The sequence below is a fragment of the Penicillium arizonense genome (genome assembly GCF_001773325.1).
Source record: "Penicillium arizonense strain CBS 141311 chromosome Unknown PENARI_contig001, whole genome shotgun sequence".
NCBI lineage: Eukaryota > Fungi > Ascomycota > Eurotiomycetes > Eurotiales > Aspergillaceae > Penicillium > Penicillium arizonense.
In genome coordinates this window covers 224,546-244,051 of record NW_019173278.1, presented here as the reverse complement: position 1 = coordinate 244,051, position 19,506 = coordinate 224,546, and the positions used below count along the sequence as shown (strand labels likewise).

At 51.9% G+C, this 19,506-nt stretch overlaps 6 protein-coding genes across 6 annotated transcripts; 4 read left to right on the top strand and 2 right to left on the bottom strand.

The window, feature by feature from the left end:
* Nucleotides 1-310: 310 nt before the first annotated feature.
* PENARI_c001G03738 (phf1/phf2 family PHD finger domain-containing protein) lies at nucleotides 311-1,954 on the top strand (the record flags this gene model as incomplete). The annotated part of the gene is made up of 1 exon (XM_022626419.1): nucleotides 311-1,954. The coding sequence occupies one exon, from the start codon at nucleotides 311-313 to the stop codon at nucleotides 1,952-1,954; it is 1,644 nt and encodes a 547-aa protein (XP_022493089.1).
* Nucleotides 1,955-2,610: 656 nt separating this feature from the next.
* Nucleotides 2,611-3,844, top strand: PENARI_c001G10711 (uncharacterized protein; the record flags this gene model as incomplete). Its single annotated transcript, XM_022626970.1, has 2 exons — nucleotides 2,611-3,129; nucleotides 3,257-3,844. The coding sequence occupies 2 exons, from the start codon at nucleotides 2,611-2,613 to the stop codon at nucleotides 3,842-3,844; spliced, it is 1,107 nt and encodes a 368-aa protein (XP_022493116.1).
* Nucleotides 3,845-5,698: 1,854 nt separating this feature from the next.
* Nucleotides 5,699-7,015, top strand: PENARI_c001G11808 (proteasome regulatory particle lid subunit RPN6; the record flags this gene model as incomplete). Its single annotated transcript, XM_022627059.1, has 2 exons — nucleotides 5,699-5,960; nucleotides 6,009-7,015. The coding sequence occupies 2 exons, from the start codon at nucleotides 5,699-5,701 to the stop codon at nucleotides 7,013-7,015; spliced, it is 1,269 nt and encodes a 422-aa protein (XP_022493263.1).
* A 322-nt stretch (nucleotides 7,016-7,337) lies between these two features.
* PENARI_c001G04844 (SWIB/MDM2 domain-containing protein) lies at nucleotides 7,338-8,932 on the top strand (the record flags this gene model as incomplete). The annotated part of the gene is made up of 3 exons (XM_022626492.1): nucleotides 7,338-7,428; nucleotides 7,483-8,357; nucleotides 8,408-8,932. 3 exons carry the CDS (start codon nucleotides 7,338-7,340, stop codon nucleotides 8,930-8,932), a joined length of 1,491 nt encoding a protein of 496 aa, XP_022493056.1.
* Nucleotides 8,933-9,524: 592 nt separating this feature from the next.
* Nucleotides 9,525-10,832, bottom strand: PENARI_c001G09608 (TLC domain-containing protein; the record flags this gene model as incomplete). The annotated part of the gene is made up of 2 exons (XM_022626884.1): nucleotides 9,525-10,262; nucleotides 10,353-10,832. The coding sequence occupies 2 exons, from the start codon at nucleotides 10,830-10,832 to the stop codon at nucleotides 9,525-9,527; spliced, it is 1,218 nt and encodes a 405-aa protein (XP_022493077.1).
* A 642-nt stretch (nucleotides 10,833-11,474) lies between these two features.
* Nucleotides 11,475-19,430, bottom strand: PENARI_c001G05782 (uncharacterized protein; the record flags this gene model as incomplete). Its single annotated transcript, XM_022626592.1, has 2 exons — nucleotides 11,475-19,260; nucleotides 19,348-19,430. The coding sequence occupies 2 exons, from the start codon at nucleotides 19,428-19,430 to the stop codon at nucleotides 11,475-11,477; spliced, it is 7,869 nt and encodes a 2,622-aa protein (XP_022493156.1).
* Between the last annotated feature and the right edge of the window lie 76 nt (nucleotides 19,431-19,506).

Below are 19,506 nucleotides of genomic sequence, written 5' to 3'. Positions count from 1 at the left end.
CAGATATATAACCAAAGAATGAGTGAAAGAAAGCTATTTTAATGTTGCATTGAACGTCACGTGACGCTATACAAATGTCTTCCCGACAACATCAATCCATTCAACGGGAGCAATTGAAAGGAACTTGACTATGTTTGCCTCTATGAGACGGCGAAGTCCATTATAACCCTCGAGTCTGAAGGACTCCAAAGCAACATAAATATAGTCTTCTTCCACTTTACACTTTCTTCCCTTTCACTTCACCTCACTTTCGCCTCGGACTTTTCCTGCAACCCATTTTTAAAACTATCTTCTCAACTCGTCACTGAGAATGCGGGTTTCAGCAACATTCATGGACCTCCCCGCTCCAGATATCCATCCGGGGGTTCCCAAGAACGTCCTCGAGGGCCAAATCTTCAACCATGCGGATGTTGCCCAAGGAATTCCCCCTCCTTCCCTTCCATGGGAGCGCCTGGCCCCCGGCGACGCCACACTGAGTGAAAAAGAGACTCCATCTACAGTCTTACAGGCAGTTTCGCAGCAGCGCCATTTCAATAATGAGAACGTGCCTCTCGACGTCCAACACGTTGATGCCGTCGCCACTCCGTCTCCTAACCGAACTCGGTCTGGCCGCTCTGTACAAAAGCCGACCACACATGATGCTGAAAAAGCGGCGATGAAACAGTCTTCTAAATCTGCTAAATTATCAACAAAGAAGCGACAGCGCACGAAAAGCCAGATAAATATCCTTTGCACCAGCTGCAACCGAGGAAACAGCCCCTCAAACAATTTGATTGTTCTATGTGACGAGTGTGACACTCCCTGGCATCAAAAGTGCCACGATCCGAATATTGGAAACGAGGTCATTGAGACCGTGGAAGCTGAGTGGGTTTGCAGCGAGTGCAAGCCGGAGCAACGTTCAGCCAAACGCCAAAAGCACACCTCAACTCGCGGCCGTAAGCCAGCAACGAAGCGGTCTCCTCGGACCACATCGGTTCCTCAAACTCCTTCTCAGCCATATAAATCAGCGGAGCGACAGCAGCTGGTTCTTCCAGCGGCAGGCGCCATGGCTAGATCTAAGTCTCGAGTTGGCGGAGAGGCCTTGTCGGAAGACGAGCGACGGACATACTTGACATCTCTTTCGCACGCGGAACTAGTCGAGCTTCTTGTGGATGCCTCAAGGGATTTTCCTCGATTCCCTATGTTTCCTTCCAATCTACAACCTGACTCCCAGGAATCGGACCAATCTTCTCAACCCGCGACTGCTCCCACCCCCTCAACAAAGACTACCAAAGCCAGCCCGAAGAATGGAGATCGCGCTTTCTCTGTTACTGTTGAGACCCCGGCCACTGAGGAAACTTCAAGACGAACCCCAACGGGGCGTACCCTAGACAGGCGAACTCGTTCAACCACGGGTTCCCCAGACATGTCCTCTGACCCCACATTCAGAGCTGCTAGGGCCGCCACGGCTGCTATCAGAAACGCTTCTTACAATGTCTATGAGGGTGGTAACCCTATTATCAGCTCTCGCAATGGACTTCCTGATAGACCATTGTTTCCCGATGAAGTCTCACGGTCTGAATCTCTTCTCGGAGTATCTCTTTTCGGAGCACCCTCAGCGCCCGTGAAAAACGCTCCAGCATCCGTACAAACGGGTGGCCATCGATCGACTCCTGCACCTCGAGCCTCAATGGCATCTGACTTTGTGGACACTCTGGCTTCCTCAACTCCTGCCGGGGAAGATGTGGGAACCCCATTTAACACAATGCATAAGGCTCCATCTAAGATGATGATGCGCCCGCCGTCGCCAGTGTCATTCTCTGGGAATGACTCTGATAATGATTCTGCAGATTATCGTGCTTATGCTGATGCTGGTGAGGGCTTTAATGCTTCTTTGGCTGTGGATGATCGGGATATTATGGCTGAGGCTGAGGATTATCCTACTTTCAGTCATTCGGTTCGTTGGAAGAAGTGACAGGCTAAGAACCTTGCTAGGTCTTAGCAGTGAGGGTTGGCTTTCAGTCTGTCTTGTATCACCATAGAGAGGCTCATGAATTGACGGGTTTCATTTATTTAACGAGGATCATGGGAGCTTGGGGGGTTTATGTCAGTGTTGTTTTCAATGTATGTTTATCTATGGGTTCTGTCTAGATTTGTTGTTCTGTCTATTTTATTCGTGAGGTGCTTTGCTATGGTCTATCGGCCGGTGTTAGAGGTCTGCTAGGGATGCATTTCTCGGCAAGGGGTTCTATCAATTGAATATATTGTTTTCGGTTTGACTCCTAAACAATAGCATTAGTTTCTTCGCCTTGAACTGACCGTTAAGCCAAGGTCCAGAGACTTATACTATATTTAGCCCTGAAATCACTGTTGTAGTTCATATCTTATCGGCCCCGCAAAACTAAGCGCTTGTCAGGTTCACTTCAATCTTCAATTGTCGACACTACTTGCCCTGTAATGCGCTGGCTATAATGTGTTATATCAACTAACTGCATTATATCGAACCCACACCAGCCTCGGCCAAGGACAACGCAGCCTAAACCGCAGCGCAACTCAAAAACCACCAACCTCACACCATTTCCAACACCCAACACCAACCATCAAACACATCAAAAAGAACAAGAGACAAAAATGCCCCAAATTCAACCCCTAAAAACAACTGCAGACCCCCGACCCCATTCTCAATCCCAAATCCAACCCCCAACCTCAACCCTCTACACAATCGACACCCTCCTAAACATCCTCCAAAAGTCCCTCCTAAACCCCTTCATCGCCTGGATCCTCGTCCTCTGCCTCCGCGCACAAGTGACTCCCCTATCTCACCCATCCTGGATCCTAACAGTCACTTACGCAACCTCCCTAACGATCCTGTGGGTCCTGCGAACAATCAACCAGCGCGTCGCGTATGGGGTGCAACGCACTGTCGATTTCGAAAATGAGGTTGTGGTGATTACTGGGGGAGCTAGTGGGTTGGGGTTGTTGATAGCGCAGAATTATGGGATGCGCGGGGCTAGTGTTGCTGTTTTGGATGTGAGGGATTTGGGGGAGGAGGGTGTTGAGGAGGTTTTTGGGGTTGGGGTTCTGTATATTCGTTGTGATGTTGGGAATAGGGCCGAGGTGGAGGATGCGAAGGGAAGGATTGTTGATGAGGTATGTTTTATATATTTGTTTTTCCCCTGGTTTTCTTGTTTTGGGGTAATATGTTGGGACTACAGGTTCTGATGACTCGTTTTTTTTTAAAAGCTTGATGGATTCTGATTTGCTAACTGTCTCGCAGCTGGGGACGCCGACTATTGTTATCAACTGTGCCGCCGCCAGGATCAATGGCCTTCCATTGCTGGATTTACCGGCGGATGCGTTTGAGAAGACTATCCGCACCAATCTCTTGGCGGCGTTCCATCTCTACCAAGTGTTCCTGCCTGGAATTCTGGAATCGGAAGGTGGAGGTACACTCGTTACGGTCAGCTCGGTGCTGGGTCAATTGACGGCCGCGGGACTATCGGACTATGCAGCAAGTAAAGCAGGACTCAGTGCGCTGCATAAAACAATAGAAGCGGAGATGCGCGGCAATCCGCTAGTGAAGACATTGCTAGTGGAGATAGGACAGATGTCAACACCGCTATTTGGCTGGGTCCGCGCACCGAACCATTTCTTTGCGCCTGTCTTGGAACCGGTCCAAGTTGCCCGCGAGATGGTGACTGCGATTGATAGCGGCCGAGGTGGTGTAATCAGATTGCCTTTGTATGCGGCACTCGTGGATTGGTATGCCGTGCTACCAGCTGCGCTGCAGCGGATTGCGAGGTACGTGAGTGGGATCGATGCTGCCGTGACTCAAAGCCGGGAAGCATCTCGGAAGACAGAGTGATTGGTAGCTCAGGAGCTGAGCGATGTATATATGCGAGGCCGTGGAACAAGCTCACCCAACATGTATTATAGAGCGGGGCGATCTGCTGTTCATTGTACATTTTTCCCACTTGAAGAACTCCTCAATTGCAAGTGTCGGCGCCGAGCCTGGTCGGTGGAGGTGATACCACTGGTCCTGGTCTATTGCTCGCGAGCCAGGATCATCTTCTCACGCTCATGGCTCCTAGGAGCCAAGTTGCTCTTCTTGGTATGCTTGCGCACATTTTCCTCACGCCTCTTAATAGCATTGAGCTCCTCGCGCTTGATCTCGCCGGCCTTCTTGATAGGCTTGGGCACATGACGCTGGCGCTTGATACGGCGGATATCGGGCATGTGTGAGTAGCGCTTGATCAAAGCCTGGTCGTATTCAAGCTTGGAACGTTGGCGAGCACTCTTGATACCACTGCGGTCTGAGGCCTTGGCACGCCACAGACGGACATTACCATCGTCTGATCCAGAAAGGACGTATTTGCTGTCAGGTGTGAAGCATGCGGTGAACACACTATTGAGACGTTAGCATATGATATCATTATAGAGAGCAGAAAGACATACCGTTGCATCCGCTTGGTGTGGTAGATGTCGCGCGAGTGGCCAGTTGCTCTGTTCCACAAGCGAATTGTCCGGTCGTAAGAGGCAGTGACCAGCTCTTCACCAGTTGGGCTGAATTCCACGTCCATGACAGCAGCCACATGGTCCTTCAGAACATTCAGAGCACGATCCATCTTTCTCATGTCGAAGATGTAGGCGTTGTGATCTTCGTTTGCCACGGCAAAGTTGAATGCTTCCATAGGGTTCCAAGAAATGGCATTAGATGCCAGACGCAGGGTCGTCTTGTGGACTGGCGAGGAAGTCCGCAGGTCATACATGATAATGGAGCGGTCGATAGCAGTCGAAGCAAGAATAGACGTCTCAGTCTGGTTGAATGCAACAGATGAGATGGTGTCGACACTGGTCGGCCAGTGCAAGGTTTGCGACGGAGTCGAGGAAGGCCGAGAGAGATCATAAATAGAGATAACACCGGAAGCGGCAGCGAACGAGGGGTGATCACGGTGGTGTGATACACTGGTGAAGGCGCTGTTGCCCAGATAGGTTGCCATCGGGGGTGAGTCGGAGTTCGAGTTGTAAGGATCCCAGAGTTTCACAGTCTTGTCGGTGGCGCAAGACAACAGTTTTCGCTCTGGTGTCCAGCACAGCCCCTTGACCATGTTCTCATGACCTTGGGTGTTCCAAACTTCGCCTTGCGTCGGCAGATCCCATACCTTGACGACACCATCACCACTGCCGCTAGCCAAGCGCTCGAGCGAACCGGGATCCTTTGCCATAGAGTAGACACCGTCCACGTGACCGTTGCCCATCTGGGCAAGGAAAGGAGCAGCAAACATGCGCTCCATCTTGATTGCATTCAAAGCCCGAGTGTATTCACGAGCCCGCTCAAAAGGATGCTGGGTCGGGTCGAGATTCCGGGACTGGCGAACAGTCGAGGACCCGGGGGCCTGCTGCGACGCCGTAGGGCGGGAAAGGGCTTTGATTTTCTGTAAAGCATTAGCATTGCAATCCGGTAGGCAAATTTTTAAGCAAAAATACTCACCATATTGCTGTTGTGAAAACAATGTAGAGAGTGAAAGAAAAACGCCGATGGAACTTTTTTTCTGTTTGATTTGCTAAGCGGGCGGTGAGAGGTCGATGAGCTGCCAGCTTCGAGCTCCCCGTCTCTCTTGACCTGATTATCAACCTCCCTTCAATCCACCATCTCCTCTTGTTTTCTTTTTTTTTAAATCTCTCTCTTTCTTTTGCTCGTCATTTGTCGTCCTCCATCATGTCCTCCAAGGTTTCGCCGCGGATACAAGAAGTCCGCGATCTGGTGAAGCAGGACCCTTCGAAAGCAGCGACCAGTTATCAGAAGATCCTCTCCGAGGGCCCAGGATCTACAGAAGCCTCTTCGCGAGACTATGAACATGCTTTGATTGGGTTGGGTCAGCTGCATCGGGATGCGAAGAAACCGCAAGCCATTGCAGAGCTCATCAAGACCAGCCGGGACACCTTTTCGTCATTTGCTAAAGCGAAGACGGCCAAGCTGGGTGAGTTGCGCATCTAAAAGTTAATAAATCTTTAGCTAATCCTTTTAGTCCGACAACTCTTGGATCTGATCAGCGAAATCCCCAATACCCTCGAACTCCAAGGCAACGTCATCCAATCATGCATAGAATGGGCCATCGCCGAGCGAAGATCTTTCCTTCGACAGAACCTCCAGGCACGTCTGGTTGCCATCTATATGCAGAAGCAGTCCTACTACGATGCTCTCACCCTGATCAATTCCCTTCTTAAGGAGCTGAAGCGCCTGGATGATAAGCTTATGTTGGTGGAGGTACAACTGCTTGAGTCGCGTGTGTATCACGCCCTGGGCAACCAGGCCAAAGCTCGCGCCGCTCTCACAGCAGCACGGACGTCAGCCGCATCTGTTTACACGCCACCCAACCTCCAGGCAGGTCTTGATATGCAGAGTGGTATGCTACACGCCGAGGACAAGGACTTCACCACTTCATTCTCCTACTTCATTGAAGCCCTTGAGGGATATAACTCGCTCGATGAGAATGACCTGGCTACGGCGGCTCTGCAGTACATGCTGCTTTGCAAGATCATGTTGAACCTAGTGGATGATGTCACACAGCTGCTTGGCTCTAAACAAGCGCAAAAGTACGCCAGCCCACGCCTGGAGGCCATCAAGGCCGTTGGACGCGCACACGCCAATCGGTCCCTGGAGGAGTACGAGAAGGCTCTGTCGGACTACCGGTATGAATTGGGCAGTGATGTCTTCATCCGGAACCACCTCCGCCGCCTTTACGACGCCATGTTGGAGCAGAACTTGATCAAGGTCATTGAGCCCTTCAGCCGGGTTGAGCTGGAACACATTGCCAAGATGGTGGGCCTGGACACACAGCAGGTTGAGCGCAAGCTGTCCCAGATGATCCTGGACAAGGTGATCATTGGTGTGTTGGACCAGGGCTCTGGATGTCTGATTGTGTATGACGAGACAGAACGTGACCAGGCATACGACGCCGCTCTGGAAACGATCGAAAAGCTCGGCAATGTGGTGGAAGGCTTGTATACTAACCAGGCATCTCTTCTGGAGTAGAAGAGAGTCTGATGTTAGATGACGGCTCCATAGGAAATAATCGAGACTATGTATTGCACGATTACTCAACGTCCACTTTAAATATTGTGAGAATATCAGTGTTAAAGTAAACTAGTAAACCTTTGATTGATCGTGAAGTATCAAATACAAGTGAGGAGCATTGCGCTGCGTTGAAGTGCGTTGAACATAGTGTTGTTCGCGCTCCGCCGAAAAGGGTAAAGCGCGACGGCAAAAGAATCGCGACTTCGCATCTCCAACATCTCGCATCTTCCCCCCATCGCATATTCCCACACCACCTGTTCGGTGCCCTTTTCTACCGAAAATGCAAGCTCCTATGCAGCCCAATTACGCTCGGGGGTTTCCCCAACAAGCACAGCGGTCTCCCGCTGCGCCCCGTCGCCCCCCAGTACCAGGTACGTCCCCTTTCATCGGTCTCCACTCTAGACTCTAACCTCATATCTCGATAGGCGGCGCAATGCCCGTCCCAATGCCTCAACAGGCTGTTAACCCACAGTACATGCATGCGCAACGCGCCATGCCCCACCCTAACGACGCTGCTCTTCGTCGCAGCCGCAAGCCGACAGACAGGAATCTCCCCGACGGCATTGAAGAGGTGATCATCGGCGAAGGTGTACAGCAATATAAGAACCTCCGCGATTTGGAAAAGCGACTGGATGCAGCGGTTGTACGGAAAAGATTGGATATCCAGGACTCGATCAACAAGACTGTCAAAAAGTACCGGACTATGCGCATCTGGATCTCTAATACCGTCGAGAGTCAGCCGTGGCAAGGTGCCGGCAGCAACCCTGGATCTGGTCGGTACAAGGTCCGCATTGAGGGACGCTTGCTGGATGACGAGACCGACCCTACGGTCCCCGACGATGAGGAGAAGGACGAAGATGCGATGGATCACGACGGCTCTGAGGAGGAGAAGGCGAAGAAGGCCGAGTCGAAGGCCCAGTCCCAACGCTTCTCGCACTTCTTCAAGGCTATCACCATCGACTTTGACAAGCCCGTCACTGCAATCCCCGATGAGGTCAAGCCTGTCCACTGGTCAAAACCAATGCTGCCTCCCAACACCACAACGCCACCCCCGAATGCTGAGTTTGATAGCCTACAGTTCTCGCGCGCCTCCCAGGACAACCTGAACGTCACAATCAGCCTTGTGCGTGACGAAATCCCAGAGCGATACAAGCTGAGCAAGGAGCTTGCCGAGGTTCTGGATGTCGAAGAAGAGACTCGAAGTGGAATCGTGCTCGGAATCTGGGACTACATCCGCGCCATGGAGTTGCAGGAGGACGAGGAGAAGCGTCAAGTGCGCTGCGATCACCGTCTGCGCTCGGTATGTGTATTGAAGTACCATTTTGACCACAATAACTAACTACTTTATAGATCTTCGGCCGAGACCAGATGTTCTTCCCTCAGATTCCCGAAAGTGTCGGACCTCACACCAGCCCAATGGAGCCCATCAAGCTCCCATACACTATTCGTGTCGACGAAGAATTCCACAATGACCCCACACCCACCGTCTACGATATCCAGGTCGCGGTTGAAGACCCCTTGCGCACCAAGATGATGGCTCTCACCCAGAACCCACAGTACACAGCTGGCATGCGCCAGATCTCCTCGCTGGATGACCAAGTTGCTCTGATCGTCCAGGCTCTAACACACTCCCGTGCTCGCCACTCCTTCTACACTGCCCTCAGCAAGGATCCCGTCAACTTCGTTCGCCGCTGGGTCAACTCCCAGCGCCGTGACCTGGAGACGATCCTTGGCGAGGCTACCCGTGGTGGTGGTGAAGATGGTAGCGGGCCTGAGTTCCGCTATGGCGGTAACGATGGACCTTGGGATACTGTTGTTGCCAAGGAAGCTGTGCGGTACATGCTGGCTAAGCCTGAAGCTGCGGGTGTTCGGTAAATTCGGTTCTAGCTGTTCTTTTTTCAATCTCATCTCCAGGCTGCTATTTATGCAGAAGAGATGTAGTTGTGTACTTTTGCTTATCTTTGATCTCGGGCGCTTATGTGGTGTTTGGGCTGGTGTAGCTGGGATGACTGGCAGGATTAATACTTCCAAAATCCGTACTTCAATCTGATACGATGCAATATGATTCTGCTTTTTCGCAAAACGCAAGTTAAATAAGCAAATGGCCAAGAAGCCAGGAAAATAGATTTGGCAACTGCTGTCTACGTTCACCCCGTACCTCATCCCGTGAGAAGTCGAGTGTCGGCATGGACGATGCCCTATACGCCAAATTCTGAGCCGTTTCTCTACACCAAGTATAGACGGATAGATCCAGGCCACCAAAATCAATATGCAATCAAAGCCAGCCCGCAAAACTCCAAGGGAAAGCATACTGTAGCATCCCCCATGATAATGACGATTGACCCGAACATCACTCATCCAACCTACGAGCAAAATGTATGGAAGATGGCGAAGCTAAGAACCCTCAACCTCTCAAGGCAAGATTCTAGTCATCCAAAGACTAATCCAACCGCCCCGCCCCAGACTATCAAGCCCCAGGCAGAGGAACTTTAGCAACAAGCTCTGCTCTCCGCCTGCGCAACTCATCACCAAGACCAGAGTCCACGGCCGAAGAAACCTGCTCCTGCAACGAGGAAAGATCACCTTGCAAGATAGCGCTCTCCTCCTGCTCAAGCTTTGAGGCAGCTTCAAGAACGATATCATGAACGATATCCTCCTTAAGCTGCGCTGCCTTCTCCTCCTCCTTCTTCCCTCCTTTAACAGCATCCTTCGCCGGACTACGGAACCGCTTGAGAACAGTCTCCACCATCTTCGAGAACCAGAAGTAATTCAAGAAGTTAAGAATCAAGTTCGAACCCACGTACGTGACAACCAGCCAAGTCGGCACGCCGCCGGCCGTGTACTCCTTGAACCGGGTGATTTCGGCGTTGGCACGAGCACAGGTCTCGTCAATACACATGCTGCCATCGCGGGCTGGATAGAAGACGAGAGCGTTGACGCTGACGGGTTCTGAGAGCGGCGATGATGCGGATGCGGACCAGGTGTGCTGCAGGGCGTTCCACATGTCACCGTAGACGATGACTGATTGCCAGGTTCCCCAGACTAGGCGGCAGGCGAAGAATGTCGAGAGGAGGGCCATGCCGTTGTACCACTGGGCGCGGCTGCCGGTCATGTTGACCTTGTCGAGGAACCAGTGGATGTTGAGGAATGGGCTTGAGAGCTCGTAGAGGATGAAGGTTGGAGCGTAGTAGTTTAGGAATGGCCTCTGTTGGGGATTCGTGTTAGATATGTGTTGGAGTTGGTGATCGTCGTTTTTATATCAAAATGTAGATCATTCCTGTATAGATCAACTTACAAAGCCAAGGCTGAATACCCATAAGGCGCTAACGGCGTGGAAGAGTAGTCCAATTCCGAACATGCGTACATGTCTAATGCTGACGATTAGGTCGTAGACAAAGTAGCCTACGGCTAGAGCCTGAACGAAGCCGCAGGCACCTGTATATCCGAAGACCCGCTCACCGGAGGACATGGAGTTGCGTTCTTTGTCAACGACCATAATCCATAGAGCGGCGACGTTGATAACAATGCTCTGGACTAGGGAGACAACGTGGATATCCCAGTTCAGCTTAGTTCGCGGGGTGAGCTTGTTGTAAGACTCTGGGAAGAAAATCGGAGAAAGCCATGGCGAAAGGACGGCGTGGATGAATAGGTAGAACGCAAAGGCCAGGATCACCTCGTGGATGTGCTCGGAAAGCGTCGGACTGTTAAGCCAGAGGGCATAGGGCTCGGTAAAGCTCCGTAGCCATTCCGGGACTGGCAGGAAGGGGTCCAACATTGTCGGAGTCCCCTCAGCTGATGTGGGGGAAAGCCCCTGGTAGTTGGGGGGTCGGGGGGGACGTGTTTCTATATGTAGTTGAGAGGATTAACCCCTAACATAGAGACACAAGGAAAGTTGGAAACAAAGGAAACCCAGAGACCCAGGAATAGGAGAAGAGCTCCATGGGAAAACCGGATTGATAAGATGACGGGCAGGCCGAGGTCCGGCCTGAGGCACAAATTGTTGGGACGTCACATGATCACCTGCCCTAGTCATTTATACTTCCAAAAGAGTGATAAGTTTAGTCATGCCCAGGTGTATACTTACAAAGAGCGAGAGTGAATTATTACAGAGTGCCGAGTCTACGATGGACAGGTGAAGATGCTACACTACAAATCTTGTACTCATGATCAAAGTATGAGGGACCTGCTGATTTGGACCACATGAATCTATACAATTTCACTAACGTCACATGAGGGGATCAGAGAAGCCTAGAGGAACGAAAAACAACAAGAGAAGCATTAAACAATACACATTCCAAGGTTCACAAACGAAAGTCATCCAAAGTCATCCAAACCCGAAACACAACAAGAGTGGTATATGAAAAGAACAAAAGGAAAAAGAAAAGAAAAACCCCAACTCCGGAAAACACGACTGTCATCAAACAGCGACATCAGTACCAAGACCGCTGTCGCTAGGCGGGGCCAAAAGCTTCAGGACTTCCGCCTCAGCAGCCAAATTGGCCTCCCTGATCTGCCGGGAGACATCCTCATGACCGTCATCCTCTTCGTGGTCCCCGTTTACAGGATGCTCATCCCCATGCGCAGTATGCGCATCGTCTTCTGACTCGGACCCATCGATGGAGATATCATCATTGTGGTCCTCCTGGTCATGCTGGATAATCGAACTCTCCGCGTCATCGTAGTCATTGTTGGAGGTCACACCGCTGAAACGACGGGGATCGGTAGCATCGGTAACCACACTCTCAACAATGCTGCCGACGTAGCTTGGCTTTCGCTCCGTGCCGGCATTGCTCTCTTCGTACACTGTTTCCCGTTCGGTACCGGCATTGCTTTCGGCGTAGCTGGTCTTTCGGTCCGAAGGAGCATTGCTAGGGGCATAGCTTGACTTCCGGTCGGTGGGAGCGTTGCTCTCAGCATAGCTCGTCTTGCGGTCTGACGGAGCATGACTCTCTGCGTAGTTGGACTTCCGCTCGGTTCCAGCGTAGCTTGTCTTGCGCTGAGGCTCAGCTTCGCTCTCTGGTTCGCTGGCAAGCTCATCCTCCTCGTGGAAAGGCTCGTTCTCTTTGTTGGTGACAGAGGATCGACCAGCCCATGAAGTGTTGCGTAGGGCATTCGACTTAACCGAATGGCTGCGCTTCAGGTTCGTAATACCGGTGTTGGAACTGACTTGGCGGTCTGCACCTCGATTGCCTGTGACGTGACTCAAGCTGAGAATTCGGCGTTCCTTTCCAATGTTAGGCTGCACAGCAACTGTTCCTGCTTGAAGAGAGGTGGGCATCCTGCGCTTCAGAGCAATGCCAACGCCATTGCCGAGGAGACTGCGGGTGTCCTTGGGGTCCTTAGCGGTGCTAGCGGTGCTCGCCGCACTGGGGCTGCGGGCACCCGAGCGAGAGGTACGGTTGCTGCGAGTGCTTCGGTTTCTCTTCAGGTTCATAGCCTGCAAGCTGTTGGACCGGCTAAGAAGAACAGTGCGGGCATGGTCGAGCACCCCCTCCAGAATGCGCTTCTCGAGGCCGTCGGCACGATCCTCCATCTGTCGCATTTCTTCATGGCGAATCTCGAGGGCTGTCTCAAGACCAGACAGATCCCTGCTGAGCTTGTTGTTCTGTTTGATCATGTCTTCCTTCTCCGCTCTCAGACGGTGGATCATGGTCAGAAGGGAATCCTTCTCTTCGCTCAAGTTGACAATCTCGGCTTCAACTTGCTCGCGCTGTGCGACTCTCCGCTCCAAAGCGATGCCAGCCTCCTCGGCTTCACGACGCTTTCTCTCGGTATCTTCAGCAACAATCACTGACTGAGCTGTAAACATCTCGTTCATTCGGCGTGCGTTCTCCATGATGTCCTTGTGCATTTCATCAAGCTTCATCATTTGAGTAACCGATTGTTCGGGATCCGTTGCATGAGTGGGGCGGCTTAGAAGAGCATCCAGCTTTTCATGCACAGGACCAGAACCGTTGGTGGCATGATCTAAAAGCTGGTTGAGCTTTTCATAGATTTGGCTATTGGAGTCTGACCCTTGGTCTAGAGCACGGTCAAGCTTTTCGTGGAGCTCCTCATTCCTGGCGCTCTCAAACAAAGCCCGATCAAGCTTCTCATGGAGCTCATCGTCTTTTATGGGCTGAAGCAAAGCCCGGTCGAGCTTTTCATGAACATCCTCATTCTTGGAGTGCTCAAGCAGAGTCTTCAGGATATCATGAACTTGACTGTTTCTAGCATGCTCCAACAGATCGTCGAGCTTGCTATGGACAGGAGTGTCCTCTATGGCAAGTGTACGGCTTGTCTCCTCGGGCTCGGGCTCAGGCGGAGGAAGCGCAGGGAGCATCTGAGGTATGTTGGCTGGCAGAGCCGACAGCTCCGACTTGAACTCTTCAGCTGACTTCTGCGAGTGATCGTAGTGCTGGCTGACAATTGTTAAAATTTCCTGCACACTCTCCAGGATCTGCGGGTGGAACTCGAGAAGCTTGCTCTCCACTCGATCAGTGGCAGCAACAGTCTTCTCGGTATCAGCCTGGGACTGCTCCCGATGAGACTTCACATCGTTATGCATCTCCTCCATTTGCTGGCGAGACTCGTTAACACGCTCGAGCAGGACTTTGGTTTCCTCGCTCATACGTTCGCAGGTCTCGTTGACGGTATCACCCATAGAACCGATCACGAGTTTGATGTCTTCAGCAAGACTCTTGGTACTCGTGAGCGATTCGGTGTGTGCCAGGTCTCGCTCCTCGGTTTCGGAGAACTTTGAGTGGAGCGAGGTGTGCGCCTCTTCGTATTTGGCCAAGACTTCTGCAATCTTCTCATCAATCTTGGCTCCGAGTTCGACAATAATAGCAGCCCGTGTCTCGTCATGTTTGACGATAGCAGCAGCGTCGCGCTCCTCCTGATCAATTTTGACTGCATCCTCTTCACCGCGGGAACGTTCGAATTCCCGGTTGATGAGATCGTTCAGTTCCTTGATATTGTCGACGGTGCTGAAGTTCTCGGCAGTAATGGCGAGCCCCTCAAGCAGCTGCTTTAGTTCGCTCAGGCCTTCGTTGCTGCCGTCAAGCTTGCTCTTGAGTTCATCTCCGAGCTCGCCAACAACGTACTTAGCCTCATCGATCTTCTCATCGATCTTCTCGGCAAGACCACCGTGCTCGACCTTGCGCGCATCGAATCCTTGGGCAGTTAATTCGTTGTTGGCCTCCATCTTCTCACGGAAGTCGCTAACAATGGTGGAAAGCTCCTGGATTTCAGCCTTGGTGGGAAGTGTCTCGACGTCGGGGAGCTTCAGCTCGTCAACCTGAGTCTTGACCTCGAAGATCATAGCTTCGACAGTTTGCAGATCCGACTTGAGTAGCTTTTCGGGGTTCTCCTCTTCCTCTCCATCCTTGGTCTTGCCCTTGAGCTCGTCCAAGGCGACCCAGACATCCTTGATGAGACCCTCCAGAGTACCAATCTCAGCCTTTGTGGGGGCTTCGGCTTCCATGCGGCCAGAGAACTCGGCGATGGAATCCTTGGCTTCGCGAATCATAGTCTCCAGAGCTCCGATCTGCTCGGAAGTCGCGACCTCGTCCGGCGAGGGGAACACCAGCTCATCAATCTGGGCCTTCGTGCTCATAAGCAACTGCTCAAGGGCTTCGGTGTCTTGCTTCTTGGCTGTGTTGTCATCCTCCGGGCTTTTTTGAGCACCGATCTCACCAATAGCAAGCTGAATCTCCTGAAGAGCCATAAGGACTTCGTCAAGGTGCGATTGCTTCAGGGCATCCTCGGCGGGCTCTGCAGCACGGGGTGTCGATTCAATGGCATCAACCTTGTTTTGAAGTTGAGTGATCAGCGCCTTGAGACCATCGATATCGGGAACGAGTGTGTTCTCAGCTTCGGGAGAAGGGGTCTCATTTGCAAGCATGAGTTCACCGCCGCGCGTCCCCTCCTGTTCCGGCTCTTTTTGAGACTCGCGGAGCTTTTCCATGTCGAGTTTCAGATCAGCAAGGCCATCTTTGATGGTCTCTAGAATTTCAGAGCTGTCGAACTCGGCCGGCTTTTCCAATAACTTCTTCAAGTCGTCCCGGATCGAGTCAACACCATCCGTGAATGCGTCAAGGAGTTCGCTTGTTGTGGACAATGTGCTTTCGTTGCCGTTACGCGAGGTCTCTTCGCGTAGGTTGTCGAAGTGCTCACGAAGTGCCGAAATAATCTCGTCCTTTTCGGCGCCTGGCTCAGCCCGGACGACGCTCGAGTCCATGCGCTCTCGAAGGTTCTCAAATTCTTGCTTGATGGTGTTAACCACCTCATCATCGCCAGAACTGCCCTTATTGTGTTCAGAAGCTTCCCTGATAGCATCGAGGATCTCGTCCTTGTCCGCAGTGGCGTTCTCGCGTAGGAGAAGGGCAGTAATTGTGCCTCGCAAGTGCTCAAATTCTTTCTCCATAGCATCCAAAAGCTCTGGTGTGTCGGGGTTACCCTTCGAGCCGTTTGAAAGGGAAGTGTCAGTGATCGTCTTTTCCATATCAGCCTGGAGAAGGCGGAATCCTTCCTTGACAGTGTCGATAACTTCGTCTTTGCCTGAAACTTCGGCAGCTGTGACAACGTACGACTCGATTTCCCTGCGGACGACCTCGAGACCATCTTTGACTGCATCAAGGACTTGCTCTGTATCTCTTCCATTGGCGGCAGAGTACTGTTTGAATTCCTCCTTCATGCCTTCGAGTAGGTCCTGGAGGCGCTCCATTACCTCTCCGCCAACATTGTTGGTTGCGGAACTGTTCACCTCTTGAAGACCAGCCGTGATCGCATCCATAAGATCATCCTTGTTCAATTCAATCTCTCGTGTGACTGAGTTGCCATTTTGAATGCCTTCGGCGATTGCGCTCAGGATTTCTTCGCGCGAGATAGGTGGTTCCGGAACGGTGGCCAGAGCCGACTTTTGGCTAGTGTTTGAGTTCTCGATACCTTCTGCGATGGCACTGATAATGTCCTCTCTGGAGATGCTTGACTGCTGGAGACCGGAAGAGTGCTCAATACCCTGCACTATTGCATTGAGGATTTCATCGCGAGAGATGCTGGGCTCGACGCTCTTGTTCAGAGAGTGTTGGGAATGTTCGATTCCATCGATAATGGCATTGAAAATCTCCTCCCGAGAGATGGGAGCAGGCTTCCGATCCTCGTGCTCAGTATCAGCCAAGGTTAGAGCTCGTTCAGCGCCGTTCGAATTGTGGATCCCATCTGCAATGGCGTTCAAAATCTCATTTCGGGAGATACTTGGTTCCTTGGTGGTTGCCGAATGTTCCATGCCGTCCACGATTGCTCCCAGAATCTCTTCTCTGGTGATGCCAGGCTGACCATTGTTGCTCAGAGAGGATTGAGAGTGCTCGATGGCATCAACAATGGCGGTGAAAATTTCCTCACGAGAGACAGACTGCTGCACATTGGTGCTGAGGGCTGACTGTTGGGCGTTGATTGAAGCTTCGATACCCTCTGCAATGGCATTCATGATCTCCTCGCGAGAGACATTTGGTTGAGTGCCAACGCTCAGGGCAGATTGTTGCGCATCAAATGCTTCATTTACAGCGTTCATGACATCGTGTCTGGAAATGTGTGGTTCATCCATCTCCTTGGCTGCGGTGAAGTGAGCCTCGAGGCCATCAGAGACAGCGCTGACAATCTCATCACGACCGAGTCCAGAATCGAGAGAATCCTTGCTGAGTGTACTTTGGGCCATTGAACCAGCCAATGCTCCAAGGATTTCATCACGGATTGAATTGAGGTGTCCAATATGGTCCTCGTCCTCGTGGATAGACCGGGAGCCCTCGTTGTGGAGAGCCATAGCTCCATTGACTGCTTCGAGGATTTCATCACGAAGGGCAGTCAGGTGATTGACATGTTCCTCGACCATAGATCGAGAGCCTGTGTTCTGGGCAGTCATCACTCCAGTGACAGCTTCAATGATCTCGTCTCGAACGGAGTGGAGGTGTGTTTCGTCCAGCGACTTGGAACCTTCGTTCAGTGCAGTCACAGCGTCCATAATCTCGTCACGGATGGCGTAGAGGTGGTTGACATCATCTTCACCCAACCCCCTAACGTTTGCGCTGTGCGTAGCCATAGTGTTGACCACCGACTCAAGAATCTGATCACGCATGGAATTGAGATGGTTGAGATGTTCCTCATCGAGACCTCGAGAAGTAGGCTCGGGCTGTTTCTCCAGGCATTCACGAATAGCCAGGATGACTTCGTCTCGGGAGATACCAGGCGGCTGTTCGATTTGTGGCGGGATGAACTTCTGCATGCCATCTTCAACAGCTGCAAGGACCTGGTCATAGGTTACAGACTCGTGCTGAGGCTGATGAGACTTGAAACCTTCTTCCAGACAGGTGAGGATTTCGTCGCGTTCCAAACCAAAGTTGTTGAATTCGATCTCAGGCTTGTACGTTTCCCATGCCTCACGGACTGTTTCGAGAATGTCTTCTCTATCCATTTCGGCACCGCGTGGCTCAGCGTGAGGCTGGGGAAGTTCAATCTCGTCGAGGGCTTTCTTCACAACAGAGTAAATAGCGGCGCTGTTCATGGTTGATCGGAACTCAGACAAGTCGGAGGATTGTTGGCGACTCTCGTTGATAGTAGCAGCCAGCTGCTCTTTGAGGTCGTCAAGACTGCGGTTGACAATGGCTGAGATTTCTTCTGGTCCAGCAGGTCGCGGCTGGTCCTCGGCTTGATCATTCGCACGAGCAGACTCGATGCCGTCGAGGCGTCGACTAAGTTCTCGACCCATTCCTAGAACCTCACCTCGTAATTCACGGACAAGGCTCTTGATGCCGTTGGTCATACCACCTCCTTCAACGACGCTGTTCTTGACACTTCGAAGAATTGCCAAAACTTCGTCGGAATTGGGTGCAGGGCCATCGGCCTTATCAGTCTTAGAAAGATCAAGTGCACGTACAACTTCTGGATTCATAGATCCCATTGACCGAGAACGCGTGCCCTCGGGCTGGGCATCGTCAGGCTGGAGGGAATCGAGGTTGTCGGTGATGCCTCTGGATCGCACAAGGGCTTTGCTCGAAGGATCTTCTTTGACGAGGTTGAGAATTTCCTCGAGCATAGCAGTGACCTTGGTATCGGCGTCCTTGTCCGAGGGGTTCGTTGCGGGACGGGATTTGATTTCTTCCACAAGCTCTAAAAGTCGTTCCTCACCTTCTTTGGTTGCCATTTCACGCAATACCTTTTCGAGCAAGGCGAGAGCGGCCGAACCGTCGGAGATCGGTGAAGGTGACACGCATGAGTCCCGATCAAAGGCGAATGGATTAGGGCTGGGCATGCGAGGCACAGAGTAGCTTCTCTTCGACTGTGGAGAACTATCCGCATCCTTCGGGTTAGACCCATCTCCATACTTGAAGAGAGTACTGAAATCAAACCTTGCAGCATCGGTATCCAAATACTTGGTTTTCAGATGAGAAGACAGATCCTTGAGACTCTTGCGAATGTCCTCATCTCGGGCGTTGGTTGCAGCCTTGAGGCTTACCAGGTCCGTAGCATTGTCCTTGCTACGTCGGCTAAGGTTCATCATCTCGCGTTGCAAACTGCTTGCAATGTCCGTCAAGCTGTGAATTTGAGTCGAAAGAGAATCCATGCTCGCAGTCTTGGGGGTCAAAGGTCTGGGTTCCATTGGCGCTGTAATCATTTTTGGGGGTTTAGAAGGAGAAGGAGGGTCGGAGTCTATGGGGAGTTGCATGTTTTGAAGAGCTAACATTGTAGCCGATGGCGGAGTGCTTTCTCCTAGGATGGGTTTGGATAAATATCGACTCGATAGGGAGTAGTTCATATCCCGCTCTGCATCTTGACGAAGCGCTGACGAGCTGGTTGGCTTGTTTGTGTCCCGTGGTTTTGTCGGGTCAACAATTGTCGCGCGGAGAGGCCTCTCCGGGGACCGATTTTCCAGATAATTCATAAACTCGCTTCGCGCGTCTTGTCGGGTATCTTCAGGTTGGAGAGATTGCATGCGCTTGTGCTGCCCCTTCACCAACGATCTCTCGGGTGATGAAGTCTTGGGTGGCATGGGATTCGTGGTATAGGAGCTGGGCGCATGCTCACTGGGCCGCTCTGTAAACTTCGCGGCGACGGCTTGAATATTGGGAGATACATTGGACCTCGTTGCGGCAGGGCTCATCGGGCTCATTGAACGAGGGTTCATTGGCAGCGGCGGCGGTGCGCGTTCGGGATCCGAACTGTCCCACCTGCGTAGACCGCGTTTTAGCATTTGTTTGAACTCAGTCATGGGTCCTGTCAAGGGCAGGTGTGATGCGTCCTTTGCGCGAACTTACATTGGAACTTTGGAATCGGACAATGTCATAGAGTGTCGGACCAATTCCCGGTCACGGGGGGTGTCCCTGTCTTGGGAAGGCATGATGTCGTTGTGAATGGATTGTCAAGGTGTCTCAGACCGGTATTGGCAATATTGATAGATGGAATGTAGGATTATG